This window comes from Leptopilina boulardi, unplaced genomic scaffold, assembly GCF_019393585.1.
Source record: "Leptopilina boulardi isolate dan_hultmark-lab unplaced genomic scaffold, ZJU_Lbou_2.1 LbouV2_305, whole genome shotgun sequence".
NCBI classification, from domain to species: Eukaryota; Metazoa; Arthropoda; class Insecta; order Hymenoptera; family Figitidae; genus Leptopilina; species Leptopilina boulardi.
Genome location: NW_026137869.1, coordinates 1497522 through 1517123, shown reverse-complemented (window position 1 = coordinate 1517123; position 19602 = coordinate 1497522). Strand labels below are relative to the sequence as shown.

The window sequence follows — 19602 nt, the reverse complement described above, 5'->3', positions numbered from 1 at the left end:
TGGTTTTTGTAGATTTTACAGTGAATTTACGAAAAACTGTTTTTTTGGCTTGTTGCAAACATGCAAAGTTTGAAGGCTTCGAAACATGGTTTAATATTATTTTTTTTTTAAAGTCTAACGCATGAATTTTTTTGTTTTTACGTCTACTTTAATAAAAAAAGGGTGGCAGAAAAAAATTTTGAGTTCCCTTTTTACCACCCTCATATATATAGGGCCATCCAAAAAAGCCATCCGGCAGGACGGGCGCTTGGACGTTCTATCACTAAAAGTAAAATAACCTAAAATTGTTTACAGCTAAGATCCCTTATACTGTAAAAAGAAAATCTTATTTTAAGGCCGAAAGGAGGTCTTATTTTAAGAGGCAACATTTTTAAGGTAGCTTTGCTGAATTTACGAAATGCAATTTCCATTAGAGCTACTAGCGCTGATTTTTTAAGACTCATCTGAAAATAAGATCTTCTTTTTACAGTGTATGAAGCGTCTGTCTGAAATTTTTTCCTATAATGATTTTAAAATTTTAATTGTTTCTATAAATTAAAAAATCGATGAATATGTTTCAGACAGTAAAAATTTTTACAATTCTCTCTCTCTCTCTCTCTCTCTCTCTCTTTCTCGCGATAGAGACTATATAAGCGTCGAAAAAAATTGTCCAATTACCAGTCTCTTGGCAAAAAGGATCGATGGAGGTCATGTCCCGTGTTCTCGTTCCGTATAACGGAAATGGAGAGCTGGTTTAGCTTGAGGGACGAAACTTGGTATAGAGAAGAGGTCGAAGGGGGGCAGGGGGTTAAGAGGGTCGCCTTTACGGATTTAGAGAAAGAGAGAGAGTTTTTCTCTCCTAAAAGGTGGGTGGATGGGTTGTATTTTTTTATTCGGGGATGAGAAAAACAGGGACAAAACGATTATCGGTAAGTCGCGCGGTCTTTGCCGAATGCTTCTTTTGCCGTTCCGTTTTCTTCTTTTTTTCTCTTTTCTCTCTCTCTCTCTCTCACGACGAGACATCAATAGCAGAAACGACGAAAGTCACCGTCACTGCAAGGCACACGGGTTCTCCTCATCGTGAACATACTCTCTCTCTAAACATACATTATGTATAGGTGATACGCGACTGCATATACACGGTCAGAATATATAGTCAGTATATACATATATATATATATTTCCGAATCGTGTGCACACGCGAGTCTGAATGCCCTGGCAGAGATATCACGGTTGGATCGTTACCGAATCCCTGTCGTGCCATCCCTGTGTGCACCACCCACTCTCTCTCTCTCTCTCCCTCTGTGGTATATTCCGATATGATAGTATCGATCGGCACCATGAGAGAGAGAAAGATAATAAACGAGAAAACGAGAGGAAGATGAACAAAAAATGGAGCCAAGAAAAAAAAGGAGAAAGATCGAAAAAAAAGAAGAGAGAGAGAGAGAGAAAGGGGAAGTTTATTAAAAAGCATCTGGGGACCATTGGGGTCCCTAGTCGCGACAAATTGAGGGAAAAGTGCCTAATGGTACTCGAGAAAATTTTTCTCCCATTGGGAAAGCGACTTATCGAAGAGATGATGCGATCGTGTCAATCGAGTTCGATGATGAGGAGAAGCAGAAAAGTCGCAAGGGTTTATTGAACCTTTTTACCCCCCCTCTTTATTTTTCTCTCACACATAAGTGTGTTTAGAGATCGACGTGTGTGAAAACCGTTTGGAAACATGAGAGAGAGAGAGAATTTTAGGGTATATTTTATGGACAAAGTTGTAAAACACGTTGGGAATTCGGTCACGAGAGTTATTTTATCATATAAGTGTAACAATCTATTTTTATTTCCTTTTTTTAAGGAAATACAATCTACTCACATATAAATATTCTCTATGAATAAACAGTTAAATGTACTATTGTGTTTTAAATGAAATTACTGTGTTTGTTGAATATACATAATGTTCCCCGAGAAATTAATTCAGTAAAGTGGAAATTTCGTTTGTTTTGTTCTAAAAAATAATATATATAAATAATACACAAAGATCAAAGCTGTCGTAAACATAACCTATAATTTGTTTGCTTCTAAGGTCCCTTTCGATTATAAATTTATATATTTCTTTCCATTCCCTTTTCAATCAGGGAATTTTAAATACGAGGCGAAAAATAAAGAAGATCTGTTAAATATAAATTTGAATTTTAAAATGTCTATTTTAAATATATATCGTTGTAAAATTAAAAATATATTATCGAAAAATGCTATAAACGAATTTTGCGAGTGATTAAACTAAATACATATAAGAAACCTCTTCATTAAAGTGGTTTGAAATTTCTAATTTGGATTAAGCTCTTCCTTCACATTCATTGAATTAATTAGAACCTCTATCTCTCTCTCTTTGCTATAACTATAATGAAACTTTCCAAGAGTTCACGCTTTGTGAAAAATGCACTTTCAGTATAAAAACTTTTTTTTTTTTTTTTTCCTATCAACTACAAGTCGCTTTTTTCTCTCTCTCTCTCACTAACTATTCTATTTATTTATAATATTCAACAAAATAGAATTCAAAATTGTATGAAGATACGCTCGATTTGGTTATCTAGGGCGTTGCAAATTTTATCATTAAATGGTTCAGCAGCACGAAAACAAAATAAGAAAGGTCACAAGAAAAAGAAATAGAAAAACAAAAAAAAATCCTCACAAAAGAAAAAGTAGGAGAAAGCACGCAAGTCATCCGAATCAATCGGTAATTCGTGCGCGTCGAAAAAATAATAAACTTCGCTTTTTGTAATATATACAATATACATAATTAGCTGCTATTTTTAATATTTCTTGAAAAAAGGAATTTTTTTCCTTAGGAAAAAAGAAAAAAAATGAGAGAAGAAAAAAAGAAATGAACGTGGCAACTGGCACTCATTAGTATTTGCACTTTACAACGCGCTCTAACGCCCACATAGTGTGTATATATATATAGTGAAAAGAGGATATAGATTGAGAAAAACTGGAGAATTTTTCGCCACACTAATACACATACACATGGACTCCCAAAAGCTATTCTTCTGAAAGAACTTTAATTAAAGCTGCAAAAGTGCAAAGTGAGAGACCTACTTTCCTTCCCTTTCGAAAAGCTTTTCGTTCTTTACAGAGAAGGCCTATCTCGGTTCTCAACTGGCAACAATGGTACCTGTTACATTTTCAACGCCATTTAATTATTTGCTCCCTTTGCGACTCGACGACGACGACGGGTCCATTCGAGTACGCGAGACCGGAAATGGTCTCTGGACACCGCCTTTTGAGAAATCGAGCTCGTTAAATAATATCCAAGACTCCTTTTTATATACATAACACACTCCAAAAGAAGAAAAAAAAATTGTTACATTATCTCTCCTTCGTTTTCAAAACTAAATTGTTAATTTTCCTCTTTACAAGTTTTAAAGAAGATCTATAATTCTTGGAATTTATTTCCCACGCGCAAGAAAACTATAAACTTTTTTCCAATTTTGAACTTTTTGAAGATGTTAATTTAATTATTAAAATAGAGAGGAAATTAATATTTTTAATTCAAAAATTAAATTATTAATATAGTTAATTATTTGAATTTCAAAAATTGTTTATAACAATACCGCACAGAGAGATATATACACTTAAACAAATTAATGAAGATTGATGGACATTAAAGGAAGGAAAATTTTAGTATCCCTTGTAATGTTCTATGATAAGGATATCGCGGTCATTTATTATTACTCCAATTATTGTATAAGCTCACAGCGACTCAGGTGGACTATACAGTTAATGAGAAACTCTTACATATATATAATACGGGGGAAAATTTGTATACAAAAATATTAAAGGGAAACTCAAAATTCATCCTATTATTTTAATGTTTGTTTTTCATCCATTTTCTCGATATGATTAATTTAAAAAAAAAATAAAATATACAAATTTCAAATATTAAATAATTACAAATAATTACACATTATTTTAATAATTAATATATAATTATTGTCAAAATATTTAATTTTCAAAAATTCAATAAATTTTCAAAAGTTTATTTTATCATATTATTTCATTGAAAGGAATCTTTAATTTACGCTTAAACAGTTCAGATAACACAATAATTATTTTAGGTATTATCTATAATGAATTTATCGATCGCTGGAACTTTAATTAGTCATAAATTGAAAATAATTCACGAATTATTATTATTATTATTATTATTATTATTTGAACATTATAGTATAATATTTAGTAGAGGAATCGAAATGATATTATTTACTAAGCTAAGTATTTCATTTGACTAATGTGTTCTAATTCTAAACACTTGATTATATATACTGGTGTGTGCGAACCTGTGAATTTGACGCATGTGCCTTGATTTTCATGGACGTGAGAGCGCATATATATATATACACACAATTTAATCCACATTATATATAATGAAATAGAGTGAAAATTCAAATGGAGGGAAAGTGATCAATCTCCAAAAGTCATATCTAATTTATGTCTAATTTTCCGATTAAAAAAAAAAATTAATCCTATTTTTTTCTAAATTTTAATTTTTCGATATATTTTTTGTTCATTATTTTTCCTTATATATTTCTTTATTGGGCACATTTTATTTTCAATTTCATTTCTAATTTTCTAGTAGTTGGTCACACAAAACTGAAAAGTTTTTAAATTGAATTACGTTTCTTTCTTTCACTTACCAGTTTTCCACAACACCGACGTTGGGAAAGTTAGGTGGAAAACTCGCGGCCGCCATCGTTTCTCACGACGGATGTTTATCCGTCGTTTTACTTCCTGTGACACTGGACTTCTAGAACACTGAAACAAAAAAAAAATTTTCTCTTAGAAAAGGAAGCTTACTTTTTAATACATATTTTTTTTAAAAAAATAAATATAAATATTTTTTAAAAAAATATCAAATATTTAGATAAGAAAGGGTCTTTTATTATTAGTTTTTTTAAAAATAAAATGCAGAAAATTTATCGAGGTGAATTATGTTAATAATTATGTTTAAAAATTTTAGTCAATATAACTGTGAGAATAAGGGGTATAACGATCGATCCGTCTCGATTCTCTCTCTCTCTCACTCTCTCGAGATGCTAATTAGCCCAGCCACCAACGAGCCAGCTGCTTCTCTGCTTGAGAGAGCTTCATGTCCAAACGCGACATCATTATCGTAACCATCAATACAACCGGATCAACTTTAACACGTTTTGTCGTTCGATACAAAAAGCTCTACCTTTATATATATACATGTGTTATCAAATTTCCCTGAAAAGGTATATGGTTTTTAATTATCTTTTTAATGAATTTTAGTGGATTTATAAAAAGAGAGTTAAGATCAAATTTATAAATATATTTAAAAATATATAAATAATAATTATTTAATGCAATTAAATATTTATTTGATAATAAAGTAACCCAATATTTGAATAAAATAAATTTTTTGTTATCTAATATTTCATAAATAATTTCTTTTTTTGAGATTTAAGAGACTTTTAGCAAAAGGCACTTATGGTTTTACTATATATATATATAATTCTCTCAATGTCGTAAAATGTTCATAAATATTTCTCTTTGCCATTCATCATGTCGATACCTCTTTTCTCTCTTTATCCCCCGCTCTAAAGTTCGCAATTTTGTTACATAAAGTATGAAACATGCTTGAAATATTTAAAATACGCGAACATGTATATATATATATATATCTATAGAGGATTTTCATAGCAATGGTTACAAATTTTTAAAATCCAGGCTTTTAGAAAGATTCCTAATTAGGAATTCTTTCCGATTTTATTCTCCATTTATTAAATTCGCTTCTATGATTTTTTTTTATTTTATTTCCTACACGGAAAAAAATTTTCTGGTAATTCTTTAACATCGATTTGGAGATTTTACATGTTCCTAAATCTGTTAATTCTACAGATATTTTCTGTAAGGATTTAATGCATGCGCGAAAACAATGCAGTGATTCGACTAAGGCTGAGTACGATTGAGTGCGAGAGGTTAAGGCGAATTTAGTGTTTTTATTATTATAATAGTATCGGCAAGAAAGTTTAATTAAAAAGGAAACGTCTTAAGTATATAAACATTATTATAGAAATAAATTATTACAAATTTTTTATTTTAAAATTAACTGTAGTGATTAAGTGAGAAAAGTCGTTTGTTTCAATTTCTCGACATAAGAAAAAGTGGATATATCATAAGTTTTGAAAACCGTATCTGGCCGTTTTGCTAGATCAAGTCGTTTGTGGTTTTTAGGGGTATGAAAACAACCCCTAAATGAAAAGTGACAAGATAACATTTAAAAATTATTAATATTTTATAAAACTTGGTATCTGTGAGTTTTCGGGGTCATTGATTATTAATCTGATGTCAGATTTTCAAAATTCAAAATGGCGGATCCAAAATGGCGATCAAATTTTTAAAAAGTTATTAATTTTTTATTTTATATCCGCCATTTTGAATTTTGACAATTTAACATAAGATTCGTCATCAGCGACCCAAAAAAACCCCTAGATATCAAGGTTTAAAAAAAATTTAATAACTTTTTAAAATGTTGACCGCCATATTGAATCCGCCATTTTAAATTTTGAAAATCTGACATCAGATTAATAATCAGCGACCCCGAAAACCCCCAGATACCAAGTTTTATAAAATATTAATAATTTTTAAAAGATATCTTGTCACTTTTTATTTAGAAGCTGTTTTCATCCCTAAAAACCACAAATGACTTGATCTAGCAAAACGGTCAGACACGGGTATTTTTTTTTTGGGTCCTAGTTTCCAAAAAATGTTGGATTTTTTTGTGGGTCAAAAAAAAAGTTGAATTTTGTCGGACGGTGAAATTAATTAATATTTTTACTAATTCTTTAGAGGAGTATTTATATTATTTTTTTTTTTTTTTTGCAAAAATATTTCAATTATTTTGCACAGATTGTAATGCACATAATAATAAATACCTCTATATGAGATATAATGGGGCGGAGGATTGCTTGAGGAAGAAGCTAAAAAAGAATTGAAGAAAACATGCGAAGGATGTACAAAAAAGAAAAAAAAAAAAAAAAAGAGTTGGCGCGCATAAAAAGGAAAATAGAGAGAAGAATGATTCATGAAAAACGATGCCTGTTAATGGACTTCCCCCTTTAGACCCCAGTTAGAGGATCATTGTCGCGCGCTTTCACTCTCTCTTTTTAAAGCACAAAACAGTCACAATAGATCGTTCATTACAGATAGCGGCAAAGTCTAGTGAAATGCGATCAAAGAAGGAAACGAGAAATATAGAGATAGAAATATTATGATGGGGGGGGGAGGGTATCTAGTGAAACGTCATGGATACCATCGTTAGATGAGAGAGAGAGATAAATTCCAAGTCCAAGAATGCGGTTATATATATTTTTTTTTCAAAATTTTCAACTTCATCCGCAGCAGAAAATACGGGCGAGAAATAAAATTCCACTGCTCATTAAGTTTTTCCCCGCCATCAAAAAAAAAAAAGAAAAAGAAAAAAAAAACTTAAATAACGATGTAAAAATTCAATAATTTTTTAACACTTGAAAACTCTCTCGACTTTTAAAATTAGCTGTAATTACATCATACCATCGTAAGGAATTGCTCTCCAACTTCTACAAAAGTTCAAATGAACAAAATTTTTCACTTTACTCTTTTTTTTTTTTTTAAACTTATTCTTTCAATGAGTTTCTATTCAGTATCATAAATAATATTAATTACTAACAAGATTTTTTTGTTAAATTAAATTTTATTAAAATATATTGCAAATAAAGAAATGTATAAAGAAAATTAATCTTTTATATAGTCTCTTTTTCTCTCTCTGTCTCGGATATATCTATTTGAAAAATTCATTAACAAATGAAAAGCCATTTTTATCAACCTGACAAATTTCATTTCTGAATGGATTAAATAAATTGAGAGAGAACTTAAATTTTCTGAAAAGCACGTCTCAAAGTCAACGACACTTGAGAAAAATGTGGTGCACTGAATACATACGAACTTTAGCATCAGTTATCTTTTAGTTCAAGAGCTTCTCATGTATATTTAGAGAAATGAATAAGATCATTTTTTAAAATAGAAAAAAATTTAATACCCTCTCAACATAACAGAGTAAAATTATTATTTTTTTTTTTTATTGGAAAAAATATATAATTTAAAATTTTGTCTCTTCAATAATAATAATGATAAGAAACATGCGCAGAAAGAAATTATAATAAAACTTCCCAACCACCCTCAATTTTAATATTCGCGGAAACGATTAATCGAACAAAGGATATAAAATAATAGGAGGACTGCAGCGGACATAAAAACGAAATATATATGCGATAACAATGTGTGTGTGTATGTGTGTTTATGATAGCAAGTAAAAAAAAAATAAGAGTGCAATAAAATCGAAAAGTTTGTTCGTCAGAGATGATGTTCTTTTTAAAAAAAGCAGGTTGAAGAGGCGCCATGGTGGCTGTTTCTTCAGCCAGAAGCTCCTTGGAATACTTCCAAGACGACCCTAGTGACCCAACCTTTTGGCTGTACACCAACGCGTTAAGTTGCGTATGACCTGTGTGCCCATTTAAAATTGCAACTTTCTATACCTTCAAAACTTTCTAACGTTCAAATGAAGAAATTTTTTTTTTCATTTCTTTTTAAAATTCTACATTCAGTAATTTTAAATTTTTTATTTATAAGAATTTTTATTTGAATTAAATAAATTGTATTTGGACCAAATACAAAAATTATTGGTTCAAATACAATTTATTTAAATCAATTATTTGGTTTTAAAAATTATTAGGTTCAAGTAAATATTTATTTGAATCAAATAAATTTTTTTCAGTGTATAGTAAATATATGTATTAGTATATATAGTAATACTTTATATAGGTGTTAAGGGTGAAAAATTTTATCGATGTATATCAAGATATAAACAAACTTGATGCAGCTTAAAAACAAAAAAGTTCCAAATAAGATATAAGAGAGATTTTAAGACATATATATATATTAGAGTTGGAAATCCCAAAGGGATGTTGTATTACGTAAGCAGGGATTTGTGTTGCCATTGAAGAGAGACCTGGTGTGGTGTGAAGAAATGGGATCATAGAGAATGAATTTTCTCGCCGCGATTTCGCACCGGTACTTTCCCATTGTCTCCGCATCGTATTCGGGAAAGACTATTCGTTCCTTGGGTACGTTCGTTTTCTCGAAACGGATTCCACCCGAGGGCATTGATCTCCCGCAGAGCTTCCCTTACAACACCCTCTCTCCCCCCCCCATTCCTCCTTTTCAAACCCCACGAGTACGTCTCACCTATTCGTGCATATAACTCTATAAAACGTTTCTTATAACTTGAATATATTCTCTCTTTCTCTCTCTTAAAGAAAATAGTTCAACTACAAATTCAAAGATTTTTATATTTTTTTTTTGTTATTATTAATATTATTATTATGTAATTTATTGTAATTATTTATTGTAAATTTACTAGAAATTTGTTAGTCGAAATTCATTTGGTCCGCATATATATTTAATGGTTTTAATACGAAATTAAAAATTAAAATTCTCGTTTCAAATTTATACATTTGACTCAAATTTCTCTCTTTGTGACAGAGATAAATTATCTCGAGTCTTAATCTACTGGCATTTGGTCAAATTTGGCGAATGAATTGGATTGCGTGTCTTGTCTTGAAATCTACCCTAAGCATGTCTTCCAGTATCCATTTGATTTCACCCTCTTTTTTTTTTGCTCTCATTTCTGATGTCATTTTTTCTGTTATTCTCATTATTATTATATATTCGCTAAAATTCAGATTTGCAGTGAAAGGAATATTTTTTCGTGCGTATATATGACAACTGTAAAATGTTTCAAATTATTGTTTCTTATCTTCTCTATTTTTTTTTTTTTCTTTAATAATGAGATTTCTCATCTTTTTTGTCTTACTATATATTTTTTTTTTTTGTTGATAAAATTAATTTTTTTCCTGCTTTCATCCTCTTATAAAATTATACTTTTTACGTATTTTAAATATCTCTAGAGAGCTTTATAAAAATCCTGTTTTGAAAGCTTTCATTACTTCGTTTATAATTTTCATCATTTTCCTACACGTTATTTTCTCAGTGTATACATATATATATATATTTTGATAAAACCTTGAAGATTTATCTCACTTTTTATATGACGTTGGCATTTCTCTAATATATAGTATATATTCAGAATTGAAACAGTAGAGAAGTAAATGAAAGCAACATTGAAAATGTGTGTATGTAGAAATGCGTGTACCGTTTTAGAGCGACTTTGTAGAAAATAACAATAGGAGCGTAGACTCGAAAAAGCTCCTCCCTTTTCAGCCGACGACGAAAACTGTGTCGCCTATTGTCGACCAGTACACATTGCAGAACAATCGTGATAATGAGAAACCCACGCAGGCCGAAGAGCTCTGTATAACTTTTTCTCTTCTTCTTTTTTTTTTTTTATCTTTGATACCCCTCTCTCCCTACTTTAATTTCTTCGACCATCAAACTGATTCATCTTTTTTTTTCTCCCATATACATTCAAATTTCATTTTAAAATAAAAACAGTTTATCTGTTTTAAAATTGAAACATATTTTAATTTTTTTTGCTAGATCTAAAGAAAACATGTGTTTTATAAAAAGTATGAAAAAAAAACGAGAGAGCCTAACAGTTGCCCTTTTATAAAATTCAAAGTCCCACGTGGCGCAATAAGAACTGCATTTATATATATATGGGTAGAAACAAAATATATCTTTATTCTCAAAAGCTCCTCGCAAGACGAAAAAAAAAATTCACATGGAAATGATTTCGACTTTAATTCGTATATAAAAAATTCTTCTCTTTTTTCAATTTCTGAATCGCTTACTATAGTCAACAATTTCAATCCTGCATTGTTGTATATATTTTTATATTTCAAAAAGCTGGCTTTTCGTATCAGCATCGATGCAGTATATATAATAAAAGCCCAAAATCTCTCTTAGCCTTCCGAATAATTTGAAATATTTCCAAATATATATATATATATGTATATATCCCTTGTCATTCTGATCGTAACAGAGAAGATATTGTGTTTCGTATATGTATACATATATACACAAATTATCGATTGATCCTTGAGTATTGAAATTTGTGGCGCAGAGCATCCTCCTCTTAATTAGTCATTATTCCGTTGTTGTCCAATGAATACTGGTAGGTGGATGAGCAACCAAGACAATACGTAATTGTCGACAATTAAGTACTTGATCAATAATCGTGGATCAGGCCTATTAACCTACACCTACAGTCCCTGACAAAATACTTCCTTTTCTCATATCAATATTAAAAGAATTTTTTTTTATATTTTTTATTATTATTCATTTCCCTAAAATCACAAAATTCGCTTATTATAATAATCAAAAACCAAAATCAAACAGAACAATAGAAAAAAGAAGAATACGGACATAAAGGTCAATAACTCGCATGTACCTATAAATACACCTGATGGATGAAATTGGTTGTGGAACTTTTACCACCCTTTTAATCTTGAATTCACTTTACCCTCGAGTCATTAGATTTCTCCCTTGGATTGGTTTGACAAAATTTTTTCAATTCCTGGACTAATCAATATCTTTTTTTTTAGAGGATCCGATTGATCAGATTACTCCGCATTTAATATTTATTGACGAGAAATTTTTTTTTCTAAAACAAAAAAAAATGAATGGAAAAAATCAATATGAAAAATAAATTGACAACATCAAATGGAGCAGTGTTGTCAGTTTCATCTTCATCACTTGAAATCCTATATATATATATATGTATATATGAAATATGTGTGAGTACTTTGATAAACGCGTTTCACCGTAAATCGTAAATAAATTTCGACAATCCATCCTGTACTGTCAATAGGTTCATATATTGCAAACTGCGATAATGACTTTATTTTATAAACGCAATCATCAAGGTGTGTTTAGAGAAATTTACCAATAATTTGACATATATTCAATCAGTGCTCATTTTGTAAATAATTTATATTATTGAACTATTTTACTATTAAATTATTAATTATTATAATTATAACAATATATACTGTTATAATTATTATAATTACAATAATATATACTATTAATTATTAATTATGAGAAATTTGCATTTGCATTTTGTATAACGATTTCAAGTTCTATTATCTGATTGGAACGTTTTCACAGAGCTTATTCCTCGGATATATTTCAGTTAGAAGCGAGACTGAGTTATTTACTTATTTTGATTCTGATCGCTTAGTTTGCAGTACAGGTGAAACAGATTGGACCAGATGTAAGCTAAATCTGGACCATCAACGATATACGAACAAAACTCGGTTATACATTTACTCTTCCATTTCAATTAAAGGGTCGCCACTACCATTTTAGTTTATTTTTTGAAACGCTAATAACGACTATACTACCAAAAAAAAAAATAGTATACACTAAATAAAATAATAAACCCGTAAATTTTTACTATTTGTAAAATTTAATTAATTCAAAAGCGAAAAATCAAATAGTTAAATTAATAAATAGTTAAAATTTTTAATACTTTAAATTTGAGTATATAAAAAATACTCCTTACAAAAGAATAAATAAATGTAGAAATATAATAGAAATTAAAATAGAAAATAAATAAATTAAAATAGAATTCAATTATTTTTCGATATTTCAGAACACAAACTCTTGCGTACCATTTTAACCTAAATAAATGTAGCAACTGATTTTAACTCAAACATTCCAGGGTCGAAATAGTTTAATTATATTTCGATATTCTCTCTAATAAAATTAACGAGATTCATTCGCTTACAATTATTTGGAACGTTTCCACCAATAATGAAGAAAAAAAAATAACAAATAATTGAGGTTTGAAAAATATTTTTTCCCCCAGATGAAACGTGACACGCAATTATTAGAAATTAAAAATAAAAATGAGAAATTTAAAAAAAGGAATATCAAAATTTTGAAAAATCAAGACGATGAATATAGTTTTAGGTAAAGGCAAAAAGAGTATATAGAAAATTTTAGTATGTGGCCTCAGCAGCATCAGTATGTGTGTGTGTGCGGTAAAAATATCTCTTGCAATGGTTTATCGATCCTTCCTGCATTTTCAGGTGGAAACCTTAAAACCAGTGGACTGAGGATTTCCGATGAGATGAAAAACAACCTTCAAAGCTTTTTTTTTTCGGTGCGAGAGAAAAAACGGACTGGGTTTCAAGCGCGAAAGTCAAGAACTTTACTGCGAAAAGAAACTTATTCAAGCGTGTATAAAAAAAAAACAACAAAAAAAAATTTTTTAAAACCTTTTAAACTAATTTTTGAAATTGAAAATATCTATAGACTAACGCGTATAACAAAAGAATGATGATTTGTTATGGTCATTAATAATAGAGAGAAGGTAATAATTGCCATTCCTCGATCAATTGAAATAACTAAAGAAGTATTATGTGGAATTCATTAATAATTATAGAGTGAGAGAGGGGTTCGAAAACATAAATGCAAAAGGGCCGAGATCCGCCGGGTTGGAAATGCCGCATAGATCACAAGTACTCTTAAGTTGAGCGCATACCGGTGGCGCATTTCAGTAATTTGGCCCTGGCATTATGACCACGCTAATTTACGAGCCAATTAATTAACGCGAGGCGAGATATTCGTCGGGTATGGAGAGAGAGAGTGCCTGACCCCACAGCATACACACTGGTCGGTTTCTGTGACCAGACTCACTAAACCGGAAGTGGAGTTTGAGAAGAGAGAGAGGGAAACACATATAATTCTCTCCATTATAACAATTATAACTATTTTTACACGCTTTTCAATTATAATTAAAATACATTATTAAAAAAAGAGCACAAAAAAATAATTGAAAACAAACCAATTAAAAGTAATTAAAAATTAGATGAAAATTAGGAATAAATTATTTATAAGACGCTTGGAGAGGGAGGATGAGTTTATTGTTGCATTATAGGTGTCGTTATCAGGTGACGCTGTCAGCTGATAACGGACAACAGAACTCTCCTGCTTTTAGTGTGGGGTGTGCAAGAGACAACGAATAATTTATTCTATTTCTCCCCGCCCCCACCACTACACTCGGCAACATCCCTTGCACATCATTCTCATACGTCATTCACATCACCCGGGCCAACCCAACTATATTCTCACCAGAACATTATATGAGACGTTGACGAAATTAATCAACTGACTCACTTTTGCATAATTAACATATTATTACATCTTTAAATTACTCATTAAGCAATTATTGTTTTATTTAAAACCAAAAAAGAGAAAATTACCCAAAAAATGCGAAAATTATCTATAATAATTTAAAAGCCTAAATTATAAATACCTACAATTTCGAAATTTTTTTTCTCAGACGCAGGAATTTAAATTTCCCATAATTCTTTTGAAAAATTCACCGCGATAAACGAAAGAGAGACTGTCGAAAATTGAAATTTAAGAAGAAATAAAAGCACGCGGTTGTTGAAAGTAAAAAAAAAGGAAAAGAAAAAAGAGCAAGTTGATGATGCAGGTACACTTCACAAGATTTCTAAGGCAGATTCTCATCATTCTTTCTCTCTAGAGACATAACCACGCGACTGAAAATGCTGCAAGGGAGTAAAAACTTTAAAAAGAGGAGAAAATGAGAGGCAAAAAGAGTGTGTGAGAGAGAGAGAGAGAGAATGAGGGTTCATTATGTCTAGGGCTAGAGAGTGCGCTTAAGCGCAAAAAAAAGCGTACAATGTTTACAAAGCACACACATATATATATATACAACGAAGAAAATGAAGAAGAGAGACATCATCAACGGTAAAGCGCAGCAAAACTTGTTATTAATCACGCGCAGAGAGGCAGTGAAAGAGAGAAGCACACGCGTGCGAATGTCAGCGCATTGCAAGCCAACAGGGTCTCGTGACTGCTCTGACTAATTGCTTTGCCATTACGGATTAATGTTCTCCACCACCGATATTGCCTCGCCACTAACCGGTCAAAAAAAGAAATCCTTCTCAACCACCTGTCATCAGCCATTTCCTTAAAAGGACTTTCGACAAAAAAAAAAATCTCTTAAAAGCCTATATATTTCTCTATAAAATATCCAATTTTTTCCATAAAGAAATGTCACAAAAATTAAGTGCCAAAAGTTTTGAACGTTCAAATGAACAAAATATTTTTTTCAATCTATAAATTATTAGAAATTATAATGTCAATGTAAAGTAAAACAGTAAATGAAACAAATATTAAATTAATAACTTCTTTTTAGATATTTAAAACAATATTTTGTAATAAAATTCATACTTAAAGAAGTTACAAAAAAAAATTTGTTCATTTTGAGCGTTCAAAACTTTTGGATCTTCAAAAATTTGATTTTTCCGTTTTTCACTCTCTAAATCTGAATTAGTAAAAATGTTTACTAATTTAAATTACTGACTCACTTTTTGCTTTAGAATTAGTTAAATTTTACTAATTGTTAGTAAAAGTTACGAATAATTAGTAAAATTTTACTAATTTTAAAGCAAAAAGTGAGTCACTAATTTAAATTAGTAAACATTTTTACTAATTCAGATTTAGAGAGCAAATCATTCCCTAATTTCCTTGGCAAAAAAGAAAATTCTAACAATTACAAAACTGTAATTAAATAAATAAATGTAATTTTATATTTTTTCTTAGGAAAACTGCAATACTTCGAAACGATAATAAAAAAAAAAAAAAATAGGCCATACAGTTTTTCTCGTATAATTTTTCTTTTTTTTTACTGAAGATAAGATTTTACTGTATCGTGAGTAACTGCAGTTGGCAACTTATAAGGATATCGAGTTATCTTCTTTTTTTTCTGCGGATTTTGTTTTACACCAACTGTCAACATTGTAATTCTCCTATATATCATTTTCTAAGATACAAAAACTTTTCCAAAAAGTTTTTTCCAAACAGAAAATATATGTTTGATAAAAAAAAATGTCCTCCCCTAAACTTGATCCCCTTTTACACTAGATTTTTCCTTCCAAAAATAAATTTTCCAGACATTTAATTGCTAAATTTTCAAAAAACTATATAAATTTTTTCTCTTGCATATATTTCAGAAAAAGAAGTAGAAGAGAGAAAGGAAAATGAAGCCAAACGACGTGGCATTATTTTTCGCTAGATAAGAAAAATCACCTCGAGGAATCTGCAGCGAGCGACCGCAGGGATACTGCAGTTAAGAAATCGACGCTCATCCGCCTTTTTATTTACCCGCCCTAATCTCCTGCTTCTCTCTCTCTTTCTGTCTCCCCCTCATCCCCCAAAAAACCCATTCTTCACAATCTCTTTTTCCATCTTATATGCGAGAAAAAGAATAAATCGTACCATCTCTCATGTTTATCAACATAATGGTAGCTTTTCTGAGAAACAACAAGAACGCGATTATTTGAGAAAGCGAAAAAAAAAAAAAAAAAATTTATCATTTTTCTAGGTGTCTTTAATATCCGCGAATGCACTCGTCCTTCAGTTGAACTTTGCTCTACAGAAAAAAAAATATACGTACGAATAACTTCATGTTTTACAATTATTAAAAAGTTCCATTCGTATTTTTTTTTCATTTTTAAAATAAACTTTTTTTTTTTTTGTAAAAATGACAGAAAAAGAAGAATAGAATATAAGAACAATATTCCGTTTTGTAATGAGAATTTCTATGATTGATTTTAGTACAAGTTTGTGCTCAAGTTTCAAAACTGATGTTTAGATTAAAATACACATGAATATGTGTAGAATAAAGAGGTGTAACTTAACTAAAATAATTGTATATAAGAAGAAGGTCTGAACAAGGTAAGGTCGACCTATTCTATTGCAGCAGTCCACTGTAAATGATCATAAGAGAGAAAATGGTTAAACTCAGTGTGCGCAAACTAAATTGTATGAAGTATCAGGGACGTTTGGGACGCCATTCAAATGTTAGACCATTCAGACAGTTTCAGAAACTTTCCTCAAATTTGCTAACTCCGCAAAGAAGTTTCTTGATTCTTGACTTCATAAAGTTTATTTTAAAAAAAGTACTTCTCAAGGAAAATCGTTTACCAATAAACAAGAATATTCTCCAGCTTGTTATCAAGTTCTAAATTATATTAGAACAAACTATAATTTTTATATAATAAATAATTTAAATTATTTTATTTAAATAAAATTTCTTTAATAAATAATTTATATAAATTTAATAAATAAATATATCTAAAATAATTTTCTTTTTTTAATCCACTACTCCAAATTAATTGTTTAAAAACCATAAAACTCAATGCCTCAAAGAAATAAAAAAAAATAAATAAAATTTTCAAAAAGCAATTTTCCCTATATAAATCAATCGCATTTGTAGAATTATTTCAACGCCGAATAAATCAAATTCCTATCAATCTTTTAGTAGAGGAAATTTTCACTCGAGAAATTCGTGCGCAGGAAAAACGAATTTAAAAAGAGGAGAAAGAAAATTTAGAATTTGTTCACGGGACATTAAAGTCACGTACGCAACATATGTGTGAACGTTTTTTTTTTTTTTTAATAATATAAAGTTTGTTATGCTTCATTTTTATACTCTGCTCTTGTCGTTTATATATATAGTATATGGCTGGAGAAATGAAGAAAAAAAAAAAAAAAAGAAGGTAACTTTAGATGAATCGACCTACCGCATATGGTTAAGATCGCCGGACGATGACGGTCGATTTGGCTCGACAATCGCGAACGACAAAAGGCGCGATTTGTTGCCAGATCCCGTTCTCTCTCTCTCTCTCTCGCGGTTCTATTCCCTCGTTACTATATACTATATCGAGAAAGTGCGCCAGGACTGCGCTCGACAACCGTGTAATTCGTGTGGTCCAGGAAACTCAACCTCTCGGAAGAATGTCCTCGCCCACCGCAAACGCGTGTCCATCGATTTCATACCTTTTTTTTAATATCGCAAAAATTACGCTACTCTAAACTTTCACGCTTCAATTCCAATGAGATTTTTATTTTCATTAAAAAAAAATAACTAGTTTTTCACTCTTTCCAACGATTTTACGACTCTGCGTCAGTTCATGTTTCAATTTATAATAACTCCTTGAAATTGAATTCCTTGAGTAAATTTTCCAAAAATCAATGCGACAAAAAATAAATGATGGAAATTCCATTTTCCAGTCTTTATTAATTTTATATATCGATGCTAAAGAAGCATAAGTGTCATATAGGCCGTGTGGAATATACATATATATATAGAAAAAAAAAGAGTCCTCTCTATATATCTCATCATGAACATTAAGATGAAATATTACATGGATCGAGTTTCCCGCGTAAAGTTCAACAAAGTTGAATTATAATTAATTTGAAGTACATGAGGAATTGAAAAAATTAATGCTTGTCTGCAGTCTTTCATAAAAATGCACATTTTTTATGCTCGAGATACTCACAGAACTTTGCTAACACTTTTCCCTCTCGATCTTTTTTTTTTTTTATACGCTTCGCTCTCAGATTCACTTTTTTCCTCATCAGTAAATATTTTACTCAAACAGAGGGAGAGGGAACTTTTTGTGTGACACATCTCTCCTTTTTCTGCGTCTCTTCATTTTAAAATAATTTTATTATTATAACACATTTTTTTCCAAAATAAAAAATTCAATAATCTTTTCTTAAAAAATTTACTTTACGTGTCTTGATTAAATTGTAGATAAATTTATATATGGCCAACTTTATATATTTTGTATGGGGAATATATATATATAAGGTGCGGAGTGAGCACATATCTCTAGGAATATATAAGCGACGTCTTTATATCTTTACAGTGGATCGTTATATCGTAGAAATGTTCCCATTTACTTTACGCTGAGAAAATTTCATGTTCCAAAGGAGGATAATTTGTTGAAGATGATGTCGGGGAGTTTCTTGAGAGACTCATTTCTTCCAGTCATTTTGTGTTAAGCACAATGTTTTATTAGATTATCGACAGCTACTGTTTTATCGTTCAATCTTTATATAGCAGTAATATTTTTTTTTAAAAAAAAATTAATTTTTCCATGATTGTACGCCTTTATTTTTCTTTTGCAAAATTATTTTTTTGGAAAATGTTTTTTTAGAACAAAATTCCAATTGTAAATCTTCTTTTTCAGCTTCTTTTGATTTTTTTAGTTTTTTAGTACCTAGAATGAATTGACCTATTTTGTATTCCTAAAAGTTTCATCAAAGGCGCCTCTTTTCAGATATTAAGGTTAGGCAGCAGGTGCCGCCCCGTTTTCATCGAATATTTCAACTTTTCCTTGTATTTATAGGAGTTCGTCATTTACAAAGTATTACATTTATAAGCAAGCGATATACAGAATTTCGTAAAGCGTACTTCCGGTTGTTGCAAATTTAGGCGACACGAAAGGTGCGTGTGGCAATGAGGCGTCTTCTTTCAATATATACATATGTATATATATTAAACATGGCAAAATGGTATTGAATCAAGTCCAACTTTTACTGGAGGTTCCCGAAAATTTATATTCAAAAAAATGTGATGAATATCATATAATTTTATTTTTAGCATTTTCTAATCTATTACTAAATATTTCTATATAATAAATTGAATAATTTTTCCATAAATAAATTTTCAAAGGAATGAATTTTTTTTGTTGCCCTCTTGTTCGTAAGTATAAATAT

General features: G+C 30.1%; 1 protein-coding gene across 1 annotated transcript in view; it reads right to left on the bottom strand.

Moving 5' to 3' along the window:
- Positions 1-19602, bottom strand: part of LOC127283020 (RNA-binding protein Musashi homolog 2) — a 99253-nt gene that overhangs the window by 58401 nt on the left and 21250 nt on the right. The window contains exon 3 of the mRNA XM_051307660.1: positions 4671-4788. Coding sequence (XP_051163617.1) covers positions 4671-4726 — 56 coding nt within the window. The 5' untranslated portion in view covers positions 4727-4788. The remainder of the gene's footprint in view (positions 1-4670; positions 4789-19602) is intronic.